The sequence below is a fragment of the Anomaloglossus baeobatrachus genome, chromosome 1, assembly GCF_048569485.1.
Source record: "Anomaloglossus baeobatrachus isolate aAnoBae1 chromosome 1, aAnoBae1.hap1, whole genome shotgun sequence".
Taxonomy (NCBI): Eukaryota; Metazoa; Chordata; class Amphibia; order Anura; family Aromobatidae; genus Anomaloglossus; species Anomaloglossus baeobatrachus.
The window spans coordinates 858,539,557-858,563,374 of record NC_134353.1 but is presented as its reverse complement, the minus strand read 5'-3'; the positions used below and the strand labels follow the sequence as shown (position 1 = coordinate 858,563,374).

The 23,818-nt window shown below is 38.8% G+C and overlaps 1 protein-coding gene across 2 annotated transcripts in view; it reads left to right on the top strand.

Annotated features, from left to right (window-relative positions):
• The window catches only part of AP3B1 (adaptor related protein complex 3 subunit beta 1), a 350,885-nt gene extending 327,308 nt beyond the window's left edge, over nt 1-23,577 (top strand). For both annotated transcript variants that reach the window (XM_075325641.1, XM_075325633.1), the window contains exons 26-27: nt 6,150-6,288; nt 22,907-23,577. In XM_075325641.1, coding sequence (XP_075181756.1) covers nt 6,150-6,288; nt 22,907-23,060 — 293 coding nt within the window. In that variant the 3' untranslated portion in view covers nt 23,061-23,577. The remainder of the gene's footprint in view (nt 1-6,149; nt 6,289-22,906) is intronic.
• The last annotated feature ends 241 nt before the right edge of the window (nt 23,578-23,818 follow it).

The window sequence follows — 23,818 nt, the reverse complement described above, 5'->3', positions numbered from 1 at the left end:
CAGTTATTAGATATATGAAACTGAAATAGCTGTTGCAAAAACCCAAATTGTTATAAAGAAAAAAGGTTAACATTAATAGGGGTGCCCAAACTTTTTCATATGACTGCCAGAAACATCTACTTATTCTGGTAAATTCCTAATTCTGATTTCACACCTTGGATGTACAGATTGGCCTATAACAGTTTGTAAAACTTTTTCTGACTTCTTTCAATTTGCAAAAACTTGCAAGAAACTTTCCCCGATAGTGGCGAGGCCGTGTCCTCACACAGCGCTCTCTTGGCCTCCAGTTATTCCCATATAATTTTACTTGCAAAATTTTTGTTGATAAGGATTGTTTTCCTTTTTGAAAGGGAATCGGATGAAAAGTTAGAGCCAAGGTGTTTACTTTGCCTTATTAAGATTTATGAATCTATCGTAGAAATCCTTTGCAAGCAAGATGCTAATTCCTAACGAGTCGGACATTTACTATTTTCTGGCCCCTTAACTACCTCAAGCAATCATATTTGATGCCCCTTAATTAAACTGGCTTTTTTTTCCCCCTTCCCAGGTTCTTTTCCACCTCAGCAATCCAGACAATACATTTGCTTACCATGCTGCTCTCCTAAGTGTTCTTTTGCATGTAAATTAATCTTAATTCAGTTTACACTGTCATGCTGAGTGGTACAAATTGCCTATAACAATAAAACAGCACGAGTTAAAATGGGAGGGGGCTGGGCCGGCGGATTGGATGTGTGCCTTGCCCGATAGGATGTTAGTTTTCTTTATGCCAATACATTAGCCGGCAATAATGAATCTTCTCTTCTGAAAAGCATGGTAAAGTTGATTTTTTTTTTTTTTTTTAATTTTTACGTCAATGGAGGAGTACCTTGTCTTTCATAGAAGAAGTTAGACAAAGCATTAATGACAGGAGTGTTGAGGTTAACTATGAAGCCGCGCATCCACTTGTATGAACACTAGCCATCTTTCCATTTGCGGAGGCTTGGTTAAAAACTAAAAAAAAAAATGTCCTAGCTTTGTACAAAATTTCATTTAATTACAGGCTGCAGGAAATGGGCTTTTAACATAAACATAGTTGCATTCATTTACTAAGCATTTGCTCTTCAATATGGCTTAATGGAGAAGGTTTATCCTAAATGAGTGTACAGTACCGCGGCAGTGTCAGGTCAGCCTGCGCTCTTCGCCTAAAAGCCGCTCTACACCGCTTCACTTTTCTTTCTCTGTCCTTTCTTTTCTTTTTTTTTTTTTTTTTTCTTAGCTACTGGTCTTAAAAATGTTTGTTTTAAAAGGCCACAAGCACAATATAACATCGCCTTAGTTTGTCTTTGTTCGGAATCCATTGTCACCTGAAATGCACTTTTAGACATCCAATAAAACATTTTGGAAGCTGGCGAGAACTGTATAAAAAAAAAAATAGAGGATAATTATAGTATACAAATGAAAACTTCAATTTTCCAATCGGTTTTATTGTTTTGCATTTTTTTTGCCACAGACAATGTTAGGCCATGTTCACACAGGGTGTTTTTACCACTTTTTTTTGCATTGATTTTATGCAGATCCATGCTAATAAAACGCTGCTTTTTACAGTATTAGCAAAACCTATGAGATTCCAGAATCTCATGTACACACACAAACACTTTTGGGTTTTTTTCCTGGCTGAAATGGCAACCTGCCTTGGTTTTTGCTGTGTATTTGAAAGAAGCAGCATGTCAATTCTTTCAGCATTTTTGCTGCATTTTTACAGCATTTTTGCTATGGTTTTTCTCCCATACAAAGCAATGAGAAAGTGCAATAATGCCAGAAAAGCCACATTAAAACCGTAGGTCATTACCTGCCAAGAAATTAGGTTTTGCTACAGTTTTACAGCAGAAAAAAACGCCCAGTTTGAAGATGGCCGTATTGCTTAGTTCACTTTTTGCTTTCCTTCTTGACAATACCAGTAGGCAAGACCAAAAATGATAACTGAAGAGAATAGTATTATTATTACTCTTATTATTCATAAATAATTATTATTTTTTTTATTATTATGACTATTATTTTTATTATTATTATTTATATTATTATTCATTTATTGGTTCTTTATGAAACATAAGGGTATATGAAGTCTTCCATTACATTGTATGTAGGACTGGCTAATTAGCTTTACTGATGGGAGAAGGGAAACTTTTTGTCAATTTAGGTATAATCATTACTAGCTAAATACTGTTTTTATATTGACTCCTCTTATAAATTACATTGTGAGAGAGAAAGAATACAAAGTGAATCCCAACAAGCAGCAGATATTACAAGTGCACATGATCAATAATAATAAAAATCTAATATATAAAGCTTTGCGTGTGTGTGTGTGTGTATGTATGTATGTATGTATGTATGTATGTGTGTATGTCCGCTAAAGAAATCCACACCGTCGCATTTACAATCACAAAATTTTGCACAGACACCCCACGTGACTCAGGGAACGTCATAGACTGTTTTGACAGGAAAATTTAACCACGCGCTTTACAGTTACTCTCCAAAAAACTCCCTCCATTAAAGTCAATGGAGCTGCGAGCTACAGGTCATTAATAGCAGCTGTGATTGGTTGCTATAGGAACAAAATAAATTGTTAGTATAAGAAGCTCATTTGTGAGGTAATAAGATGTCGGGGAGACTAATAGAGAGAGACGGGGAGCGAGACAGAGACGGGGAGCGAGACAGCGTTACTATCCCGGGCAACGCCCGGGTACTACAGCTAGTAATAATAATAATAATAATAATAGTGAGTTGTTGAGAAAAGAAAGTGACATTTTCTATGGAATCTTTTGTTATATTTTTTTTTTAATCTGTCACCTGACCTGTAATGGTACTAGATTAGTATGTAGTAAGCCACTTAATGAGGCAGAACTCAGAGCACATACGGCTCCATAACACAGAAACATAGGGATGCTGCACGCCAACGTACAGGGTCCATGAAGGCAGCTTTCCCTTGTGCTTTGACGCTTAGAAAATTAATTTGATCTTGTTGGAGGAACTTCCTCTACAATTTGAAAATATCTTGCATTTTCCGTATGCGAGCAGTATGATGTAGATGCGGAGACCCTGATTCCAGTGATGTCACTTGCTTGTCTGCCAGAATGTTCCTTTAAAGTTGGATTTGTGCAATATATTATATTCTAGATTCATTTCATATATAGAAATCATTTTACAATTGGATATAAACAACGTCCAGCAGGATAGACCGGTGGCCTGAGGTTACTTATAGTGTTTGGGGGTTTATCTACTATGTATATATCCATAAATTTAGTAAAAACCTGCATCTCAAAGTGTTATCTGTGTAGTCACACTTCTACAGCTTTCACGTCAGTTGTTTTTATTTACACATTTACTTAGGACGCTAACCGGTTTTTATGGTTTTGTAGGTTTTTAATGGAACATCTTACTTTTTATACAGAATATAAAAATATTTGAGTTTGGTGTTTCCTTCAGTAGTAAATTCTATATGTTATTATATTTTAACTGCTTCTTTACGTTATAAATGGATTGATGGTGATGGAAAGTGCGGTTTACTGTGGATTTTGCAGTCAGAGTGTTTATTACTTCTATTTGAATTTTCAGAATTTCTTACGCCATTCCCAACACTCATCTGCTAGATATTATCCCTGAAACGATGATGAATACACTCCATTCATATAAATTGGATTTATTTTTCTAAATGTCTGTCTAGAAATCTGTTAAATGTTTCACATTATCGAATCGTATGTGTTGTCCATTGCTTCTAATCGGCTATATATACGCTATATGCAGAAAAGTATTGGGACACATCTTAATCATTGAATTTACGGTAGGTTTTTCATTCATTTTCTTAGGTCCCAGTATATAACATTGAGCCATATGCAGTCTGCCCTTGCAAACATTTGTGGACTAATGGCTCCTTCTAAAGATCCTCCTATATATAGTCCATTGCTTCTAATCAGCTATATATACGCTACATGCATCAAAGTATTTGTACACATCTTAATCATTGAATTCATGTTTTTCATTCATTCCCATTGGCCCCAGTGTATAAGATCCGGCCATGCAGTCTGCCCTTGCTATTATTTGTGAACTAATGCCTCCTTCTAAAGATCTCCCTAATTCCCACAGTGGTCCTGTGGTAGGACGTCACTGGTGTAACAAATCGGTTCATGACGTTTCTTCCCTTGTAAATTTTCCTCCACCATCTGTGAGGGGGATTATTGAAAAGTGGAAGAAACCAAGGAAAAATGAAGCAACAAAGTTGAGATCACATACTACAGAAAGAGGTCATTGAGTGCTGAGGAACAAAGGGCATAAAAGTCACCAACGCTCGGCTGATTCCATAACTGAAAAGTCCAAGCCTCCTCTGGTAATAACATCCGCACAAAACTATTTGCCCAGAGCTTCATGACATGAGTTTTCATGGCCGAGCCACTGCATGCTGCCTTATACCACCAAACACAATGCCAAGCTCCAAATGGAGTGGCATAAAGGTGCCGCTCTCAGACTCTGGAGTAGATGACACGTGTTTTCTGGAGTTACGGATCACACTTCTCTTAACAGGCAGTCTGAGTTTGGCAAATGACAGAATGTAACCTGCCTGTCATCATTGTGCCAATTTTAAAGTTTGGTGGAAGAGGGATAATGCTATGAGGATTTTTTTCAGGGTCCGCCCTGTGTCCCTTTGTTCAAGTGAGGGAAAATCCTGATGCTTCAACATATAAGACCGTTTGTCTTTTGCAATCTTACAACTTTCTAGGAGCAGTTTGGGGAAGGCCCTCTGGCACTCTTGTCAAACATCATTATTTGACCTCACAAATGCTCTTTGGGCAGTTCTTATTGACATTGTCCCCAGAAGAGTGGAAGCTGATATATCTGTAATGAGGCCAACTCAAAATAAGAGTGTGATGTCATAAAAACTCATGGGTGTCATTTGTACGTTTCCAGATTATGTATGTAAATACTTGTCGTGTAAATACACCCTTGAAAGGGGTTGTCCAATTTCTGCAAACGTCTGCTCACAGGCTCAATTTAGATCTAAAAGAAAAACAAACTGGTGTTTTGCTTACCTCCCTGAAACTTGCAATGTGTCTTTGCTGCTGCCACAGTCTCTCTTGTTTGACTACATTGGTAATGTCAAGTTGACAACGCTGCAGCCAGTCACTGAACTCATTTGCTTGTGCCATCTACCTCAACTGAGCTCAGTGATTGGTTGCAGCTCTTTCGACAGTTCATCACCACTTCATCCAACAGAGACTGGGGCAGTCACCTGGACACCAGGTAGAGTAAGTTGAGCTCAAGTTTTTTTTTCTATTACCCCTAACAGCCTTTCTGCAGAAGTTCAATGAAAGATAACAAACTCTTTTTAAGGTGTTGTCCTATCTACAAATATTAGTTTAATTTAATTTATTTGTTCACACAATCCTTATCAAGTTTATGTTGGAATGAATTAGAGATGCTTGTTTGTGTAGATGTTGCTGTTACGTTTCTTAGTATGATTCCCCTTCAGAACACCCATCTATCATGTCCAGAGCTGGTGGTTGCACATGCTCAGTAGTTCAGCCCCACCTCCTTTTGCACATGAGTGGGAGTAAGTCTTGTTATTGAGTAAGCTAGCCAATAGACACCAGCTCACTAGATGCATCCACTTCTCACCAGTTGTGGACACTACGTGGACTTTCTGAGGGCGATTCAAAAGATCAACAGGGGCCGACATAGAAATAGCAATTTATAGACTCGTAAACATTATTTAAGATTCCTCCAATAGAAAAAATGTTTTCTCTCATTTAACAAAGTAATGTAATATTTATTCATGGCGCAGCCCCATTCAAGGTGTAAAACTGCCGTTTGGTTATTACTAAAAACCGGAAGAGAAGAAAACCCTCCCTGACAGCACAGGAGCAGTTAAATAAGTTGATGACATTGAATTATCCAATACTTGATCTTTTATTGATGATTATAATGTAATTCTGCGCTGATCTTCCTTTTATAAGATGAGAAATGTTTTCACTGACCTATGAATGTACTGCCCACTTATGGATATAGAAGACATGGAGGGTGAACGTATCTTCTGCCGGAGTAAAAACTTGTTTCTCCCGTCATTGTGTTTCTATCAGTAACACGCCTTTTTATTTTATTTTTTTGCTCTAATTCTGCAGCAAAGCTGACTGGCATGAATGAGAGTTCAGCGACTATTACCGTGTCCCCTCACAACAGTACACCACAGGCGGTGGTACAGAAGTTTTCAGCTGCCGCCAATTTCGGGGTTGTAGCCTCGGGCCAAAACAATATACACAGGTGAGTGGTTAACCCATATAGCGTAGTGAATTAATAGAATGCGAAAAGGACAACAAATATCAAAGCACACTTCATTTTTCCACTGTTCATCTGTACATTACTTGTTATACCCCTCATCCATTTTAGAAGAGAGTAGACATGAGCTAATCGATTTGCAGAACACTTGTCCAGCTGTCCGTGGCCACCAGACCAGAAGCTCTGCAAAACTCCTCCACTTGGACAAAGGACGTTTCTACGTCCGAAACGCGTAGCCACGGGCCATCACTGCACTCAAGCCGCAGCTTGTTGGCTTTAAAGTGAACCTGTCATCAGAAATTTAGCTATAAACCTAAAAGTTCCCCCCTCTGCAGCTCCTGGGCTGCATTCTAGGAAGCTTCCTATAGTTTTTGTGGCCCCTTTTATTCCAAAATAAATACTTTACAAACTTGTACCTTTTCGTATGCAAATTTCTTAAATCTTCCATGGGGGCGGGCTGCCTGATGTACGTTGCTGTCCTCCTGCCGATTTACGCCGCCCCCGAACGCTGAATTTCAAACCTCAGGACGCCGCCCCTGGGCGCCCGTGGTCCCGCGCATGCGCTGTGCTACTGTAGCGGTGCCGTGCACTGCGTGCACGTGTGACCGCTGGTGACGCTTTTGCGCGGGCACCGACTGCTCCGTCCGCTCCTCCCATCTATTTCCTGCTGCTGAGCAGGATGGGAAGGAGGTGACGTCCGGTCATCTGGCCAGCGAGCGTTTGCGCAGAACGCTGGAGGAAGAGGGGACAGTGCGGTCACGAGGTTATGGGCGGCACTTGCTGATGACACTCACAGCGCCGCCCATAACCTCGTGCCCGCGCAAAGCGTCACTAGCGGTCACACGTGCACACAGTGCACGGCACCGCTACAGTAGCACAGCGCATGCGCGGGACCACGGGCGCCCAGGGGCGGCGTCCTGAGGTTTGAAATTCAGCGTTCGGGGGCGGCGTAAATCGGCAGGAGGACAGCAACGTACATCAGGCAGCCCGCCCCCATGGAAGATTTAAGAAATTTGCATACGAAAAGGTACAAGTTTGTAAAGTATTTATTTTGGAATAAAAGGGGCCACAAAAACTATAGGAAGCTTCCTAGAATGCAGCCCAGGATCTGCAGAGGGGGAAACTTTTAGCTTTATAGCTAAATTTCTGATGACAGGTTCCCTTTAAGATGGATCTGTATCTATCAATTTTAAGAATCTGCAAAGCTATTTTTGGAGCTGGATTTCAGAATTTACACCTTGGGTTCTTCACGCTGGTCAGAGCGATTTCTGTGCTCCAACCCAGAGTCTGCCACATTGTCAGAGCTGGCTAACTATTTATTTATTGCAAACCTCCTCCTTCTCTGTGGATCAGAGGCGCCTCTTCTGATTAGTAAGCCCGACACAATCTCACGGGGCGTCACACCACAATGATGACGATAAGACCGTCACTCACTTAGATTTCTTGCTTTTCTTTTTTTTCATGAATAGTTACAGATACAATTTGCATTTGTAACTACTATTCATCCAATAAAGAAAAGCAAGAAATTACGTGTTTTGGTCTTTTTGAAAATTGTATTGGGAACGCCACCCTGTGACACGAGCATCACCACTCTTGGAGAGCCCACCTCAAATCTCGTGGAGACAACCATGATGACGTCACATTGGACCTCCTCACTAGAATCTTTTGATCTTCTATGAAGCTCAGCTACAAGAGAACATTAATTTGTCTGTGTGCAACAGTATTGCAGTGTATAATACCATACAAGCAATCAAAATAAAAAATAAAGTAAAAAAAGAAAAAGTCCACCTATTTCTCCAAGTAAAAGACACATCTAGTAAACCTCCTAGAATTGTGGTTTTTCAGTCCCACGTTAAAAAAAATTGCAATAAAAAACAATGAATATAGTCTACATAACTGAGAATGTTATCAATAAAAACCTAACCCTGCCATTGAAAAATCACACTCCCACGCTGCTTTGACAGGAAAATAAAAATGTCTCTCTGTAATCATACTGACCTGGAAAATTGTGTTGTCAGGTCGTTTCCACTGCACAATGACCACCATAAACACTGAACATACATACACCATCTATATAGACACACATACATGTTTTTCTCACTATCTGACATGAAAGCAGAAGAAGGCTATGTAAGCACACAGCAGATTTGTTTCTCCAGCGAAAAAACACCTTTTGGCGGAAAAAATGCACCAAAAACTTATGCGGTTTTATCGCGGTTTTGGTGCGGATTTACTGTGGTTTTTGCCTGCGGTTTTATCTCTGCAGATTTTTAACATTGTCAATGACAAAACACACCTACTGTATCCTCACCCATCCCTTGTAGACTGTGAGTCCTCGCGTGCCTTGTTTTGTTTATAATTATTGTACTTGTCCATGCTATGTTTACCCTTTTTCACATGTAAAGCGCCATGGAATAAATGGCGCTATAATAATAATAATAATTTTAATAATAATAATAGAGGGAAAAATGCAGAAGAACGCATAAAAGAAGTGACATGCTACTTCTTTTTGCTGCAGAAATTCTGCAGCAAAACCTGTAAGGAAAAAAGACGCAACGTGCGTACAGCATTTTGGATTTCTCATAGACTTTGCTGGGGAAGGACTGCATGAAGCTTATGAACAAAAACTATACCAATTCTGCAGTAAAAAACACAGCAAATCAGCAGCAAAAAAATCCAGTGTGCGCACAGGGCCTAAACCTTTCCCGTTTTAGGTCAATTAGGAACCAATATTATTTAAATTTGCCAAATGCCAAAATAATGAGAGAGAGAAAATGTTTTAAGGCATTTTTATTACTTTCTGCAAAGTCAAAAGTTTGCCTTAAATTCATTAGTATTTGGTACCATTGCTCTTAAACTGTATGATTTGGGTCATACGTTTTGGATCTCCTTCTACAAGCTTCTCAAAATGCTGGTTGGAATCAGGGCCCATTCCTCCTGATAGAACTGGCGTAATTGAGCCATGTTTGTAAATCGCTTTGCTCACACCCGCCTTTTCAGGTTTGCCCATAAATTTTCAATAGGACTGAGATGAGGGTTTTATGATGGCCACTCCAAAACATTGACTTTGTTATCCTTAAGTCACTTTGTAACCAGTTTGGCAGTATGCTATATTCATTGTCTATTTGGAAGACCCATTTCCGCCCAAGCTTTAAGTTCCTGGCTGATGTCTTGAGATGTTGCTTCAGTATTGCCACATAATCTTCTTTCCTCGTGATGCCATCTATTTTGTGAAGTGAACCAGTCCTTCCTGCAGCAAAACAACCCCACATGATGCTGCCACCCCCATGTTTCACAGTTTGGATGGTGTTCTTAGGCTTCAAAGCCTCTCCCATTTTCCTCCAAACGTAACGATGATCATTATGGCCAAAAAAACCACAGGACGTGTCTCCAAAAATTAAGATCTTTGTTCCTGTGCAAATTTGCAAATATTAATCTGGCTTTTTTATGTTTCCTTTGGATTAATGGCTTATTCCTGGCAAATTGGCTTTTCAGCCCATGTTGATACAGTTGATACTCTTTTTACTGTAGATAATGACACAATCTTACCAGCTTCCGCTAGAATCTTTACAAGGTCTTTTGCTTTTGTTCTGGGGTTGCTATGTCTGACCAAAGCACTTTCATGTCTGGTACACAGAAACCATCTCCTTCCTAAAGCTGGGTTCACACATAGCGACAGCGACAACGACATCGCTTTTATGTCACCATTTTCTGTGACGTAACAGCGACCTTGTAAGTCGCTGTTATGATCGCTGCTTAGCTGTCAAACACAGTGACGCAGCAGCGATCATAACGTCGCTACATGTGCAGAGAGCAGGGAGCCGCGCACACTGCTTAGCGCTGGCTCCTTGCTCTCCTAGCTACAGTACACATAGGGTTAATTACCCGATGCGTACTGCAGCTACATGTGCACAGAGCAGGAGCCGGCACTAGCAGCAAGAGCGGCGGAGGCTGGTAACGAAGGTAAATATCGGGTAACCAGGGAAAGGTCTTCCCTTGGTTACCCGATGTTTACAGTGGTTACAGCTTTCCGCAGCTGCCAGACGCCGGCTCCTGCTCCCTGCTCGCTTCATTTCGTCGCTCTCTCGCTGTCACACACAGCGATGTGTGCTTCACAGCGGGAGATCGACGACGAAAAAATGAAGCAGGACATTCAGCAACGAGCAACGACCTCACAGCAGGGGCCAGCTCGTTGCTGGATGTCACACACAGCGGCAGCGACGGGACGTCGCTGCAACGTCACAGAAAATGGTGACGTAGCAGCGACGTCGTTGTCGTCGTCGCTGTGTGTGACACCACCTTAAGTGGTATGATGTCTGGACGTTCCCATCTTGTTTCTACTTGCGAATAATTGTTTGTACAGATGAATGAGGCACCTTCAGGTATCTCGAAATTGCACTCAAGAATGAACCAGACTTGTGCAAGTCCACAATTCTCTTCCCGAGCTCTTGGCTGATTTCTTTTGAATTTCTAAAGATGCTACACAAAGAAGCAGTGTGTTTCAGGTGTGCATTAAAATACATCCAATGGTGTGTCTCTAATTAATTCAGATGTTGCCACTAAACCAGTCCACTTTCAAAGACATGACATCATCATATGGGCTAGTTACTTATATCAAAGCAAATTTTCCCATAGGAAATAATTGAAACACAGACAATTCGTTCCACAACCCCAAAATATTTGCTGTATTTATACAAACAGTAATACAAAATAATGTACTGTATTCATATAAAGTTATTACAGTACACTAATACAAAATACTGTACGGTAAAAAACATATAAACAAATTAAACTGCACTTTAGCTTACAATAGAATTGTTGGTGTGCGAGAGGTGCAATACAAGCAATGTGCTGCACTGGTTAGCAGAAAGAAAGTACAATACTATATCCACAAATGCAAATTGATAGACATGCTATATAGTATATACTGTACTCTACAATGGTATACTGTATACAGTGTACAGTACATATGTACAGAAAGTTATTTTCAGAGCGTGTCAGAGCGTGATGAAAGGACAGAACCAGACATGTGATCGGTGAGTATTTGCTCTTAATCCAAAACATTGCTCTTAAACCAAGTTACAAATTTGTAAAAAGCTTTGCTTGTTTTGCAAAACACTCTCAAACCAAGTTACTCTTAATCCAAGGTTTCACTGTATTTTGTGTGACACAAGGGCATAAAAATCCAAAGTTTTAAAATTGCTAAATCTTTACCAAATTTCCGATATTTACACAAATAAATGTAAAAAAAATTGTCACTAAGATCTAATAAAGCATTCCAGAGTTACAACCTCATAAAGAGACACTGGTGAGAATTTAAAATAAATGTCCTGCTGAGGAAGCTGAAAACTGGCTCGGGGGTGAAGGGGTTAAAAGTGCCATGATGAAAATTATAGCATGAATCCCATTTTTTTTTAAAAAAAAGTCATTAATAAGAACATTTTGAAAAACTTCAGGTATGTCAGATTTGACCACAGGCTCAAACGTCTTGTTTGCAATATGGCAGGTATTTTGACCTCACTGGTTTTAAATTTATCAGATTAAAAAAGTGGAACTTCAATCTAATACTTTTGCACATTTAAAAAAAAAAATATAAAAAAAAAATCAACAATGTAATCAAACTTATCAACAGCCTGTGTGGAGACAAAATTCAAACTTTTGTTGATTCACATCAATTCCCTTTAAGTTAATTGCTTGGAAGAAATAATAATGGTCTAGTTCTCTGTATTCTTTTCCACTATTTTTCTTTCATTTTTTTTCTTTTTGGCATCTACTGCTTGTATCAGATTCAGAGATCTAATGCCCTGCAGTGCAAAATCATTGCAAAGTATTAGATGAGCGATCACACCACGGAAAGATGATGTCCCATCCTAGGACTAGATTAAAAAAAAAAAATTGTTAAATCACAAAATGAACAAAATAAAATAAAAATTATACATATATTTATGTAAAAAACTAAATTAATAAAGTACACATATTTGGTAATGCTGTGTCCAGAACGACCCGATCTATAAAACTGGCACAGTAAGTTAATCCTTTCAGGAAACAAAAAAAAATGGGAAAAAAACACGATGCTTTTATATCATACCAGCAAAAAATTGTTGGCTAAAACATGATCAGAACTTCAAATGTAAATAAAAATGGTATAGTTGTAAATGTCATCTTGTCCCGCAAGAATCAAGCCCCTACTTAGCTCTGTCAGTGAAGAAATAAACAAAAAAAAATGCAGCTTTCAGGAAAAAAAAAATGCAAAAAACTAGTTATTTATTTATATATATATATATTTTCAATGTTTTTATTTTGAAAAAGGAACAAAACATTAACTTTTTTAAATTTGGAATCATTGTAAATGTACCGGTCTGATGAATAAAGCGTTCTTATCAATTTTTCTGTATTGTGAGGGGCATAAAAACAAAAAACAAATACTTGAATTGCTTGATTTTGTTCATTCTGCCTCTCAAAAATCAGAATAGAAAGCGATCAAAAATGTTGTGCCCGAAAATGCCAATTAAAAACATAATTCGCCCTGCAAAAACAAGCCCTCACATGACTCTATCAACAGGAATGTAAAAAGTATTATAGCTCTTACAAACTTGTTTTATTGTTAAAATAAAAACAAACTTGTTTTAGTGTGTGATAGTAGCAAAACTATAATTCTGGTATCTCTGTAATCGCACTGACCCGAAAAATAAAGCTGTCTAATCACTTATTTGAGCCATGTATTTTTTACGCCATTCACCCTATCTAATCCACTGTTGCATTAGAAAAGTCTAAAGGTGCTCCTTCCCTTTCGAGCCTTGCCGTGAGCCCCAACAGTAGTTTTCCATCACATATGGGGTATCTGAGTGCAAATTCAACAACTATTTGTACAGTACATTACCCTTGTGAAAATCTTAACTTTAAGGGTAAAGGAACATTTTTGTGGGAAAAATTAAAATTTTAATTTTTTTTTTCTTCTACATCGCTTTAATTTTTTTAAAGCACCTAAAGGGTTAAAGGGAACCTGTTGGGTCCAATATGCACCCAGAACCACGAGCAGTTCTGGGTGCATATTTCTAATCGCAGCCTAACTGTCCTTGTATCTAGTAGCATAGATAAAGAGATCTTTAGAAAAAGTATTTCTAAAGATCCTTTATGATATGCTAATGAGGCCAGGGACTAGTTGCAAGAGCGGTACTTCCTGTGCTCATTCCGCCCTCTTAGCATGTCATTTCTTTGTGTTTTTCACACATTCAAATAAGTAAGGAAAAAATACATAAATACATAAAAAATGCACACACATTTTGCACAGGTTTTTCCTTTCAATGCTCCAATTTTTACATCAGAAAATCTGTTGCAAATACTGAACGTGTACACGTACCTGTCTACAGGCGCAAAAATAAAAATAGATCTTGTACAGACCATCCAATTTGCACGGGGGGGGGGAGGTTTATACATACATTGCAATGTATTAAAAAAAGAAACAGTATTTGGGCCTATGCATTGCTTTCTTAACTGTTGTATTAAAACATTTGGGAAATACAGATGACACATAGATGGCATAGTGTTCGAATGGCATATGAAAATTCTCCATTACTATTCTGGATGAAAAACAGATGACTTTTCATATGGTCATCTGCACCTGACTTAAGGGTTTCTATGTTTGGAGTTCACTACAGAGCACTTCCTGTCTGAAGTGGGAGCATTTTCCCTCCCTTTCTTGGAGAAATAACTGCCAAATTATTTTTCTTCAACTTTGATTCAATTGAATTAAGAAAGAAATTGTAGGTTGCTCAAATTTTGGATCCAATTAGATGAAAACACGTTAGGTGGGCAGCGCTGCTACAGTAAATGAATTCCTTAACAATTATAGTAATAGTTTTTTTTTTATTCACAGCACGTTTCAACATTATTCTGGCGACTCTTGTCTAGTGAAAAAAAAAAATGTGCAAAGCATGACAGCAGAGGCGTTTTAAAAGCCCCAAATGGAGGCTAATTAATTATGGGGACACCCACAAGGATGTTTAGACCAACAGCAAATTGTAGAAGGGGAGGGAAGTTCAACTGGCAATGGGGGGTGGGTATCAGACACCTCCCATTACTAATCTAGGGCTTAATAGCAGCTATGGGCTGTTATTAACCCCTTATTACCCTAATTGCCAGCACGCCAGGGCAATCAGGAAGAGCTGGGTAAAGTTTTAGGATTGTCGCAATTAATGGATGCAAAAATCCTGGCTGGCTGCGTGCTGTTAATTTTAGGGTGGGGATGCACAATAGGCCTGGGTCTCCCCGGCCTGAGAATACCAGCTGACAGGCTTTTTCACAGCTGGGTATCAAATCAAAATTGGCGTGGGGGGGGGGTCACACACCGTTTTTTAAAAATTTTTTAAGTTTTTTAAATAATTAAAAGAAAATGTAAAAAAAAAGCTGCATGTGGTTTCCCAGAGTTTGACACACAGCCTAGGTAAGTGCATATCTGGGGGCTGTAGCCGTAGGCTTTACCTGTGCTGGGTATCATATGTAGGGACCCTATGCCTTTTTATTAATTTATTTATGATAGTGACCCGCAGACAGGGTCTGTGATCACAAACAGTCAGACGCGGTCACACAGGCTGGGGGTGCGTCTGACTGCAAACAATCACAGATGTCAGGACTGCCGGTGTGCGGGAGAAGTAGTGAATATGTATGAGGCTAATAAGTGGCCGCGGAAAAAGAGTGAGTGGCCCGGAAGCAGTTACAACCGTGCCGGAGACTCACTAAGAGTAGTGTGCTTGCTTTATTTTTATTTTTCCTTCATTAGCTGTAGTTCCCTGAAAACTCCAAACCTGGCACCCAGATACTTTTGAAACCGCACGGATCCGTACTTTTTCAGTCCAGGTCGGCCCATCACTACTAATAAGTCATTGTGCACATGGTCGATTTTGATGTAGAAAAAAATTGCAGCATATGCTAATAGCAAATAGCTCTTGCAATGATCTGCAATGCAGACGAGTGCATTGAGCTGCACATGAACGTGACTGGTCCATAAATTGTCACATTTGTCTGAACGTAGGTAGCCTCAATGGTGGCATTGACCAGTACAGATCGCGTTACTTTAAACTTAAGCTTTTGTTGACCAGATAAGATAACCATTACATCTGCGTGAAAACCAATATATGTATGAGCCCTACGATTCAGGTACACCAGATTAAATTACAGTGTTGCTTCTCCAGGCTTTGCCGCTTAAAAAAGCACATTAGCAATTCATAAAGCTTCAGTGCTAATATTCACACCACTAATTCCTCAACAGGGGATTAATATCAATGAAGAATACCCATGATATGCATACAGTATAGAAGCAGGCATTAGGAAATGTGGTCTCAGTTGGCAAGTAACTAGTGCCTCATGAATATCTGCTCATGAAATGCCTCATAAGTGTCACAGATTCCTTGCGGCTTGATCTCATGAAAAATAGATTCAGCCAACAAAATGGCTGTTGTACGGCGCGAAGTTTAGAATAGAATTAATAATGTGATTCTTAACCAGCATATACAGTAGTGTGTAAACTTTTTAGGATGGTTTGGAAAAATGCTGCAAAGTAATTATGCGTTCAATAATAGAAGGGTTAATAGTTTAATCAGTTAATATAACACAAAGTGAATGAGCCGAAAAAATAATCTAAATCAAATCATTATTTGGTGTGACCATTTTTTTTGCCTTCAAAACATTATAAATTCTTTCAGGTACACAGTCTTTGAAGGAACTCAGTAGGGAGGTCGGTCCAAACATCTTGGAGGACTAACCACAGATTTCTGTGGATGTAGGAGTGCAAAAATTCTTTGTCTCTCCATTTAATCCCAGACAGTCAATTTTGAGACTAGAGAGGAGCGAATCTGTTCAGCCTGAACCACAATGGAAGTCATTGATTGGCAGTGTGAGTCTCCGCCCACATGTAGCCAGCCATAAGCACTTCACTTCCGGGGGCGGATGGACGGTGTCTTTCCATTTTTTGGGAGAGGTGGTTGCATACTACTTCTGGTAATGCTGTTGTTACCTCCAGTGCGAGCGGTTCAAATACTGCAAGCGACTCACACTGAGCAGAGCTCCGAGCTAGTGGAGCACTGCGATGCTTGCACGAGTGAAATTTATACGTAAAGACCCAAACTCCGAATCCTGTTTTTTTGAGGGGGGTTAAAAGTCTGTGTTTGACCGAACCTTGGGTTTGCTCATCTCTAGTTGAGATAAGGGCCAAGTCATCAATTCCAGCACACCTTGTTCTTCTTTTCAATTAAGATAGTTTTTGGCTGTATGTTTAGGGTTGTTGTGCAGATGCCTCCCTGGTGGTATTGCTTGATAGTTAATAAGTATCTGCCTGTATTTCTCAGCATTGAGGACACCAGTAATTTTGACCAAATTTCAAACTCCATTTGCTAAAATTCAACCCCATAGGCAAGACACCTCTTCCAAACTTCACTGTTTCCTGCAAACACTCCTTGTTCTACCATTTTCCCGCCATTCGACAAACAAATGGACTTCTGTTACAAGCAGATCTCACATTTTGACTCCTCAATCCAGAGCACCTGCTGCCATTCTTCTCCACACCAGTTCTATATTTTGATGTGGAGTTGAGTGAATTATTTCAATGTCGAAAGTATTGTTTTTGACCACAATTCTTCCATGAAGACCACTTCTGGCCAGACTTCTCCAAACAATAGATGAGTGTAGCTGATTCCCACTCTTTGCTGTCAGTTCTGGGCAGATGGCCCTGCTGGACATCTTTTGATTTCGAAGGGAAGTTAACATGATGCAGGAGAAAGCACACCAGGAAGCACACCGAGAAAGTACACCAGGAAAGCATACCAGGAAGACACCAAGAACGTACACCAGGAAGTACACCAAGAAAGCATACCAGGAAGACACCAAGAAAGCATACCAGGAAGACACCAAGAATGTAAACCAGGGAGCACACTAGGAAGTACACACACTCAGTGAAAACTCTGTTTGCAGCCACTTGGACTTAATAATTTAAAAGATTAGCTGACAAAGAATTTGATGGCTAAAAATGTTTCTGCTCTGCAGCCATTGTTTCTCCATGTCAACTTGAAACATTTAGTGAAAGGTTATCTTTAAGCCTCGTGAATGACTTCCTATTTTTCAGTTAATGACTGTTTCTATCTACAAATGAAAATGATGATCATTATCACCTGTTTTGTACATTTTGTTATTATGGGTGGGTACTTTCAATGTTGATTTACTTGCATTTTGTGAATAGTCAAAATTAAACTTAACATTTTTATTTTTTTAAAGCGTTTTTACGTTACATTTTCTCACTGCCTAAAACTTTTGCACAGTATTGTATATTTACTTTTTCTTAGTATAAAGGATTTCCAACAAAACATTTTTTTAAGTTTTTTTACTTAAAAAATATTTTCTTGCAATTAAACACATTCTGTACATTACTTTAAGGTGTTTCGTTCTTTCACGTAGCTGAATGTTTTGGCTCATTGACCTAGTTGTGTCTACCCCCTTCCCTGACTCTTTTCCAAATCAACAGCAACAAAAGGCCAACTTTTTGCACTAGATCCAGTAGACCCCATTTGGCACAATGCATTGTTACTTATGTTGGTGATTAGTTTCAAGTTAAAATTACACTAAGTTTCAGTGTGCAATCAGTCCCTATAGTTAATTTGCTCTCTGATCCAAGTTTCAGATTTTTCTTCTACTTGGCTGTCTCTCCCAGTAGTTTATGTTCGATTTGAAAAGATGAAGTTGGAAGAGAGTGGATTCTTCTCAATCGGATTTCCAATAGCTGATCCTTTTGTTCTCCAAGATAAGATTCTGCCAGAGGAGTCTGGCAGCAGCTCTCTCATAGAGAAAACAGGATCGCTCAGCTGAACAACGCATTCCTGTAGAGCGAGTCAGGAAAGCTACAGCGCTCTAAAGCCCCCGTCACACACAGTGATATCGCTAGCGACATCGCTGAAACGTCTCACATTTTGTGACATATCAGCGACCTCGTCAGCGATGTCGCTGTATGGGACAAGCAGCAGCGAGTGGTCCCCTTTTTTTGCTAGTTGGTCTCCCACTGTGCAACATGCATCGGCGTGTTTGACTGCGGGAGACCAACGATCACTGACTCTGTGTAAGCAGCGTACATTGGTAACCAAGGTAAATATCGGGTAACTAAGCAAAGCGCTTTGCTTAGTAACCCAATGTGTACCCTAGCTACGTATACAGGGAGCCAACGCTGGCAGCCTGTAAGTGGTGTACGCTGGTAACCAGGGTAAATATCGGGTAACCAAGCAAAGCGCTTTGCTTAGTTACCCGATATTTACCCTGGTTACCAAGCGCAGCATTGTTACACAAGTCACTGGTGAGATCTGCCTGATTGACAGCTCACCAGCGACCATGTAGCGATGCACCAGCGATCCCTGCTAGGTCGGATTGCTGGTGGGATCGTTGGTGCGTCGCTACGTGTGACGGGACCCTAATATAAGTGGGATCCTTTACACTGATTGCAAGGATGAAATATCAGTAAATCTTCTAAAGTGTCATGTCACTTCATGACCTGCCACGATCATTGGATTTGGAATCATCAGCCAACTGTGGCCAATGTCCAACCATTTATCCATTTGGAAACTAGGCCGAAAGGAACTTTTATGGCAGAGCACCTGGTGAAATAAGCAGCTCTAGCACTTCTATTAAAACAGTAAATCTTTATTTTTGACCAATAACACCTCATTATAGGATGGCATGTTCAAAGACAGAGGAAGGTCCCATTGGAGAACATATTAATCTTGGTTGACATGTTTCGAAACGCGTCAACCGGGATTATTAGGTTTCCAATGGGACCTTCCTCTGTCTTTGAGCATGCCATCCTATAATTTGGGTTATTGGATGAAAATTTTTAAAGTTTTAATTGACGTGCCGGATCTGCTGTTTTCTGGATTGCTCTGGCTGTGGATTTTGAATCTTTTGCACTCATCCTGGACAGATGAGCTGGTTGCCACCTTTTTACACCTGGTAAAACAGTCAATTGATCGAGCAACATATTCGACTCAATGGATTACCGATTTAGGGCTAGTTAGTGCTTTTGATTATTGGATTTGTACCAAGTGGTTGCAAAGCCAGATATTGGTACTATTGGGCAGCTTTCAATGAGCATCACAAACTCGGCAGAACACAGTGACCTGGCGCTATCTCGTTACTTACACTGTTTTAGTTTAGCAATCAAAGTTCGTCCATTTATTCCCCACTTTGCCCACAAGTCTCTTTAGTTTATCAAGTAGAGCAATATTCACAGATTTTTAGTGAAATCTGAGTGGTAACTATAGTGTACAGAGTAGCATTCCTCTAGTGCCTATATTGCATGATCCATATTGGATAAATTACAATCTGTCTGCAGCCATGTAGGTGACGGCCATTGCTTGTATTTTGGCTGTAGAATAAGTAACCAAGTTCTCTTTCCTCACAGTAGGGGTCAGCACCGCTATAACATCAGCATCGGACACTTTACAATACATTGATACAAACAGATTTCCTAGAAATGAGTACAAGCCTTCTAGCTCAGGGAGGATTTTCCCGACTTTAACTATGAACTGCTATAAACAGTGTTCGGTCCATCATGGCATTTTTATTAATTTACCCATTTCTGTAAATTACATTTTCATTTGTTCAGATATGTACAAAAGTAATTTAAAAAAATAAATGACACATGATGAGGAATGTTTATTTCAAATTCAAAATAGAAATTAATTTCTAAAATAAAAAAAGTAATAACTTCATATTACCAAATTAAATTTGTTTCTACTTTAGTTTTTATTTTTTTGTTTTGTACTGAGCTACTCACCATCTCTCATTTTATTTTTATACTACACTGATTTGTTATGTAATCCATTTTACCCCGATCATTGTTTTGCTACTTTATGCTTTTAGTACAGTGATGATTATTGCTGATGTATGGTTTCTACTATGTTTGATAACTTTTGGCTAATTATTTTTATACTGCCAGAGCAGGGCATTACTTTGCTCATCGTCTTTCCTGCTAATAGGATTCTGTCTGCTCCAGCAATCTGTAATTGGAGGCTTCATCTACAAAAACAAAGTCTTCATAATGTAGCTTATTGTCATAGCTTCTGGCATCTACACAAAAGGGGAAAAATGGAAAAGACACTAGACCTAAACTTAAAAAAATATATAATATGGTATGTATTTGTGTGTAGATAGATAGTTAGACATGGGTATGAAATCTCTCGCTCTCTCATGTATATGGCACACGGTATATATATATATATATATATATATATATATATATATATATATATATAAAATGTGTGTTTATATGTGTATTGTGTGTGTGTGTGTGTATATATATATATATGATAGATATACTGAATATATTACGTACGTGTATTTGTATAATAGCGTGTGTATAGATATAATGTATATATGCGTGTATGGATATATGTGTACAGATGTGTGTGTATGATATATATGTGTTAGTTTATAGATAGTGTGTATATGTGGGTATAGATTGTGTGTGTGTGTAATAAATACATATATGTATGTGTGTGTAATATATATATATATATATATATATATATATATATATATATATATATGTGTGTGTATATATGTGTGTGTGTGTGTATATATATATATATATATATATGTATGCACAGTATATACATAATGTAATGTAATATATATAATGCATTTACGTATATTGTTTTTTACATGTCTGATTATATAGGTATTTAACATGTATGACATTGAAAACTGTATATCTGACTATTCCTATGCCTAGTGGAGCAAAAGAAAATCCGAAAAATAAAATTAAAGTCTTAACCAATCAGAATTTTTCTTTTTGCAAAGTTTGCTTTTCAAATAAAAACTCTTGCAGTTGAAATGTCCTTTCCAGAAAATAAAAGAAACTTGGGAAGCATTTAATATACAGAGATAATAACATTCCACTGATATTGTGGGTTTGTGATCTTCAACCAGAGAACTAATTGTGATTAATGCTGTCACAACACAGGGAGAATATATTCACTCTCTCCAGAGAGACAACACATACGCGAATGATTTAGACCCTCTAACAACACATGTTTAATTTATGCTTGGGAGTCCATCCAAAACACCACAAAATTCTCCAAACAATAGATAGAAGTTTCTTCTTTCCTGTCTTGTCAGCATTCTCGGCAGACGTCAGCGGCGCTTACTTAGAACATAATACTGTGATGAATAGTGCTGCGACTTGTAAGCAAACGGCGCATAATTTTTGCCTTTTTTTTTTTTTATCTTTACCAAAATGCCCTCAGTGACAAAATTTTTGCAGCTCCAAATTTGAAATTTACTAATCTTATATAAATTGATAAAAAAAAAGCTAAAATTTCCAGTAAAGATTTGCAATAAAAGAGCATGACCCCCTAAAAAGATAAGTTATAAATTAATGCAATATATTATGGGTTTTTTTGCATTAATTTTTAGTTATTTTTGTTTTTTGTGCAATGCGCCAGTTATCCAGTAAAACTAAAAACTCTGGCGACGTCAGATTTGAGAAGGGAATAAATATTGATGTTGATAAATAAGCTCTAATTACATATAAACTGGTTAACAAGACTGAAATGACACGTTATGCTTCTCTAACTAGTATAATGCGTTAAGAGGTTTTTATGTGATAAAAAAAATAAATAAATAAAGAAGAAATTACTTTTCATTTAAGGAGAATCTGTTTCCTGCTTAAGTGGCTAATATTTTAATTAAGTCTGGTGTGAAGTTTTTTTTTTTTCCCGAGTATCTTTGATAAACTCTCTCCTTTTATGTTGATGGTAATTAAACCGATCCCCGCAGACCACAGTGTGCGCCGCGCTAATTGTCAGGCGGGAGACACTGACCAGTTGGTTTGCCATTGTGTAGCCCGAGTCGTGCTGTCAGTGGAGCAGTTTTATTATTTTTGTATTGTCAGCCGTTGTCAGGGCTAACTGCGGGCTATTGTGGCTGGAGATGTTTCACAAATTGAGGCAGATGGCTCCGATTGAGACACGTGTCATTCAGAAAGGGAAGAGGGGAAAGACATCCAGAGTCGGGGTCAGAGCGGGTCACAGCCCTGCTCCTGTACTTGTTAGTGTTTTCAAAAGACCATGTGCAGCAACATCATTGTCCTCCAGTTAGCAGGGGCTTTTGCTTTTCGTGAGCCGTATACCATCCATCCTCTATTCTTGCCCATCACTTGCTGTCCTACTGGAATGAATTAGCAGGATTCACAGAAGTCCTTTGTATCTACGATGGCTTTTCAGTCAATTGACGAGCACAAAGGGACAGTTTTGCTTCTAATTACGTGTAATTAGGGGGATTTACGTGTTTTGGAATTTTCCGTTGGCACAAATTGTAATCCATTTCGTTATTATTTTTAATGCATTACTATATTTAATTTTTAAAATTTTTTTTTTTTAGTTTGGGAAATGGGGCAAAGGTTAAAAAAAAAAAAAACCCTAAATAAATTAAAATTACATTTGGCCTAAATTTAGCTTAATATGTAAAAATGGCTGCATGATAACCGAATGGTAGCAATGTATACTATGTACAAAGGCTAAGATGTGTGTATTTACGAGCCTCTGTTTTTCTCCCCTTTTTCGTTTTGCAGATTTGCAGCAAAGACTGTGCACAGTGGGTCATTGATGCTGGTCACAGTGGAGCTGAAGGAAGGCTCCACAGCTCAGCTCATCATAAACACGGAGAAGACAGTGATTGGCTCCGTTCTGCTGCGGGAGCTGAAGCCTGTCCTGTCCCAGGGGTAGCCAGCTTACATCTGGACTTCAGAATCTGGCACAAAACAAGTGCCTGGCATCCACTACTGCTGCCTTTCATTTATAATAATAGCCCTTCCATCTGGCAGTAGTGGGAAGAATACACTCTGGACAATCTTGTCTCCTGCTTCAGAATGCTAGTATCTATCATGTATGCAAGCCCTTGTGATAGCAGAGCTTGCTAACCAAAGACCATACATTTTTCTGTCACTTATCTCTGCCATTTGCTATCTTTTTGTTTTTTTAAATAAGACTTCAAAGCACCTTGGGTCTGGGTAAGACATTTCCGCAGTGTGCCACTTGAGATATCCATGTCACCAAAGCAGGCAAAACTGGTCCATTGATATTCTGACATATTTGGTAAAATAGAAAATTGAGTCAATTGCCAACGGTTTTATACGATTACGATCATTCCTATTTTCAATTTCATATTCTTGAATAAATGTTACTGAACGCGACAACTTCTGAACGAGTCGACATATGAATAAAAATGCTGCAAAACCTCAAACGGAGTGAGAGTTTTACTGTGTGATGTTCAGGGGCTTGTTAGTGTGGACAGTGTGGTTTGTTTTTATTTTATTGCTTTTGCTCTTAAAGGGAACCTTTCAGGTCGCTTATGCGTTCTAACCTACAAGCATGGTGATGTGTGGCCTAGAAACCCCTTCTGACCCATCCCTGTGTTGTAATATTGTGTAAAATAAATTTATAAAAAAAAGTTTTATACCTTAGTGTTCCCTATGTAAATGAGC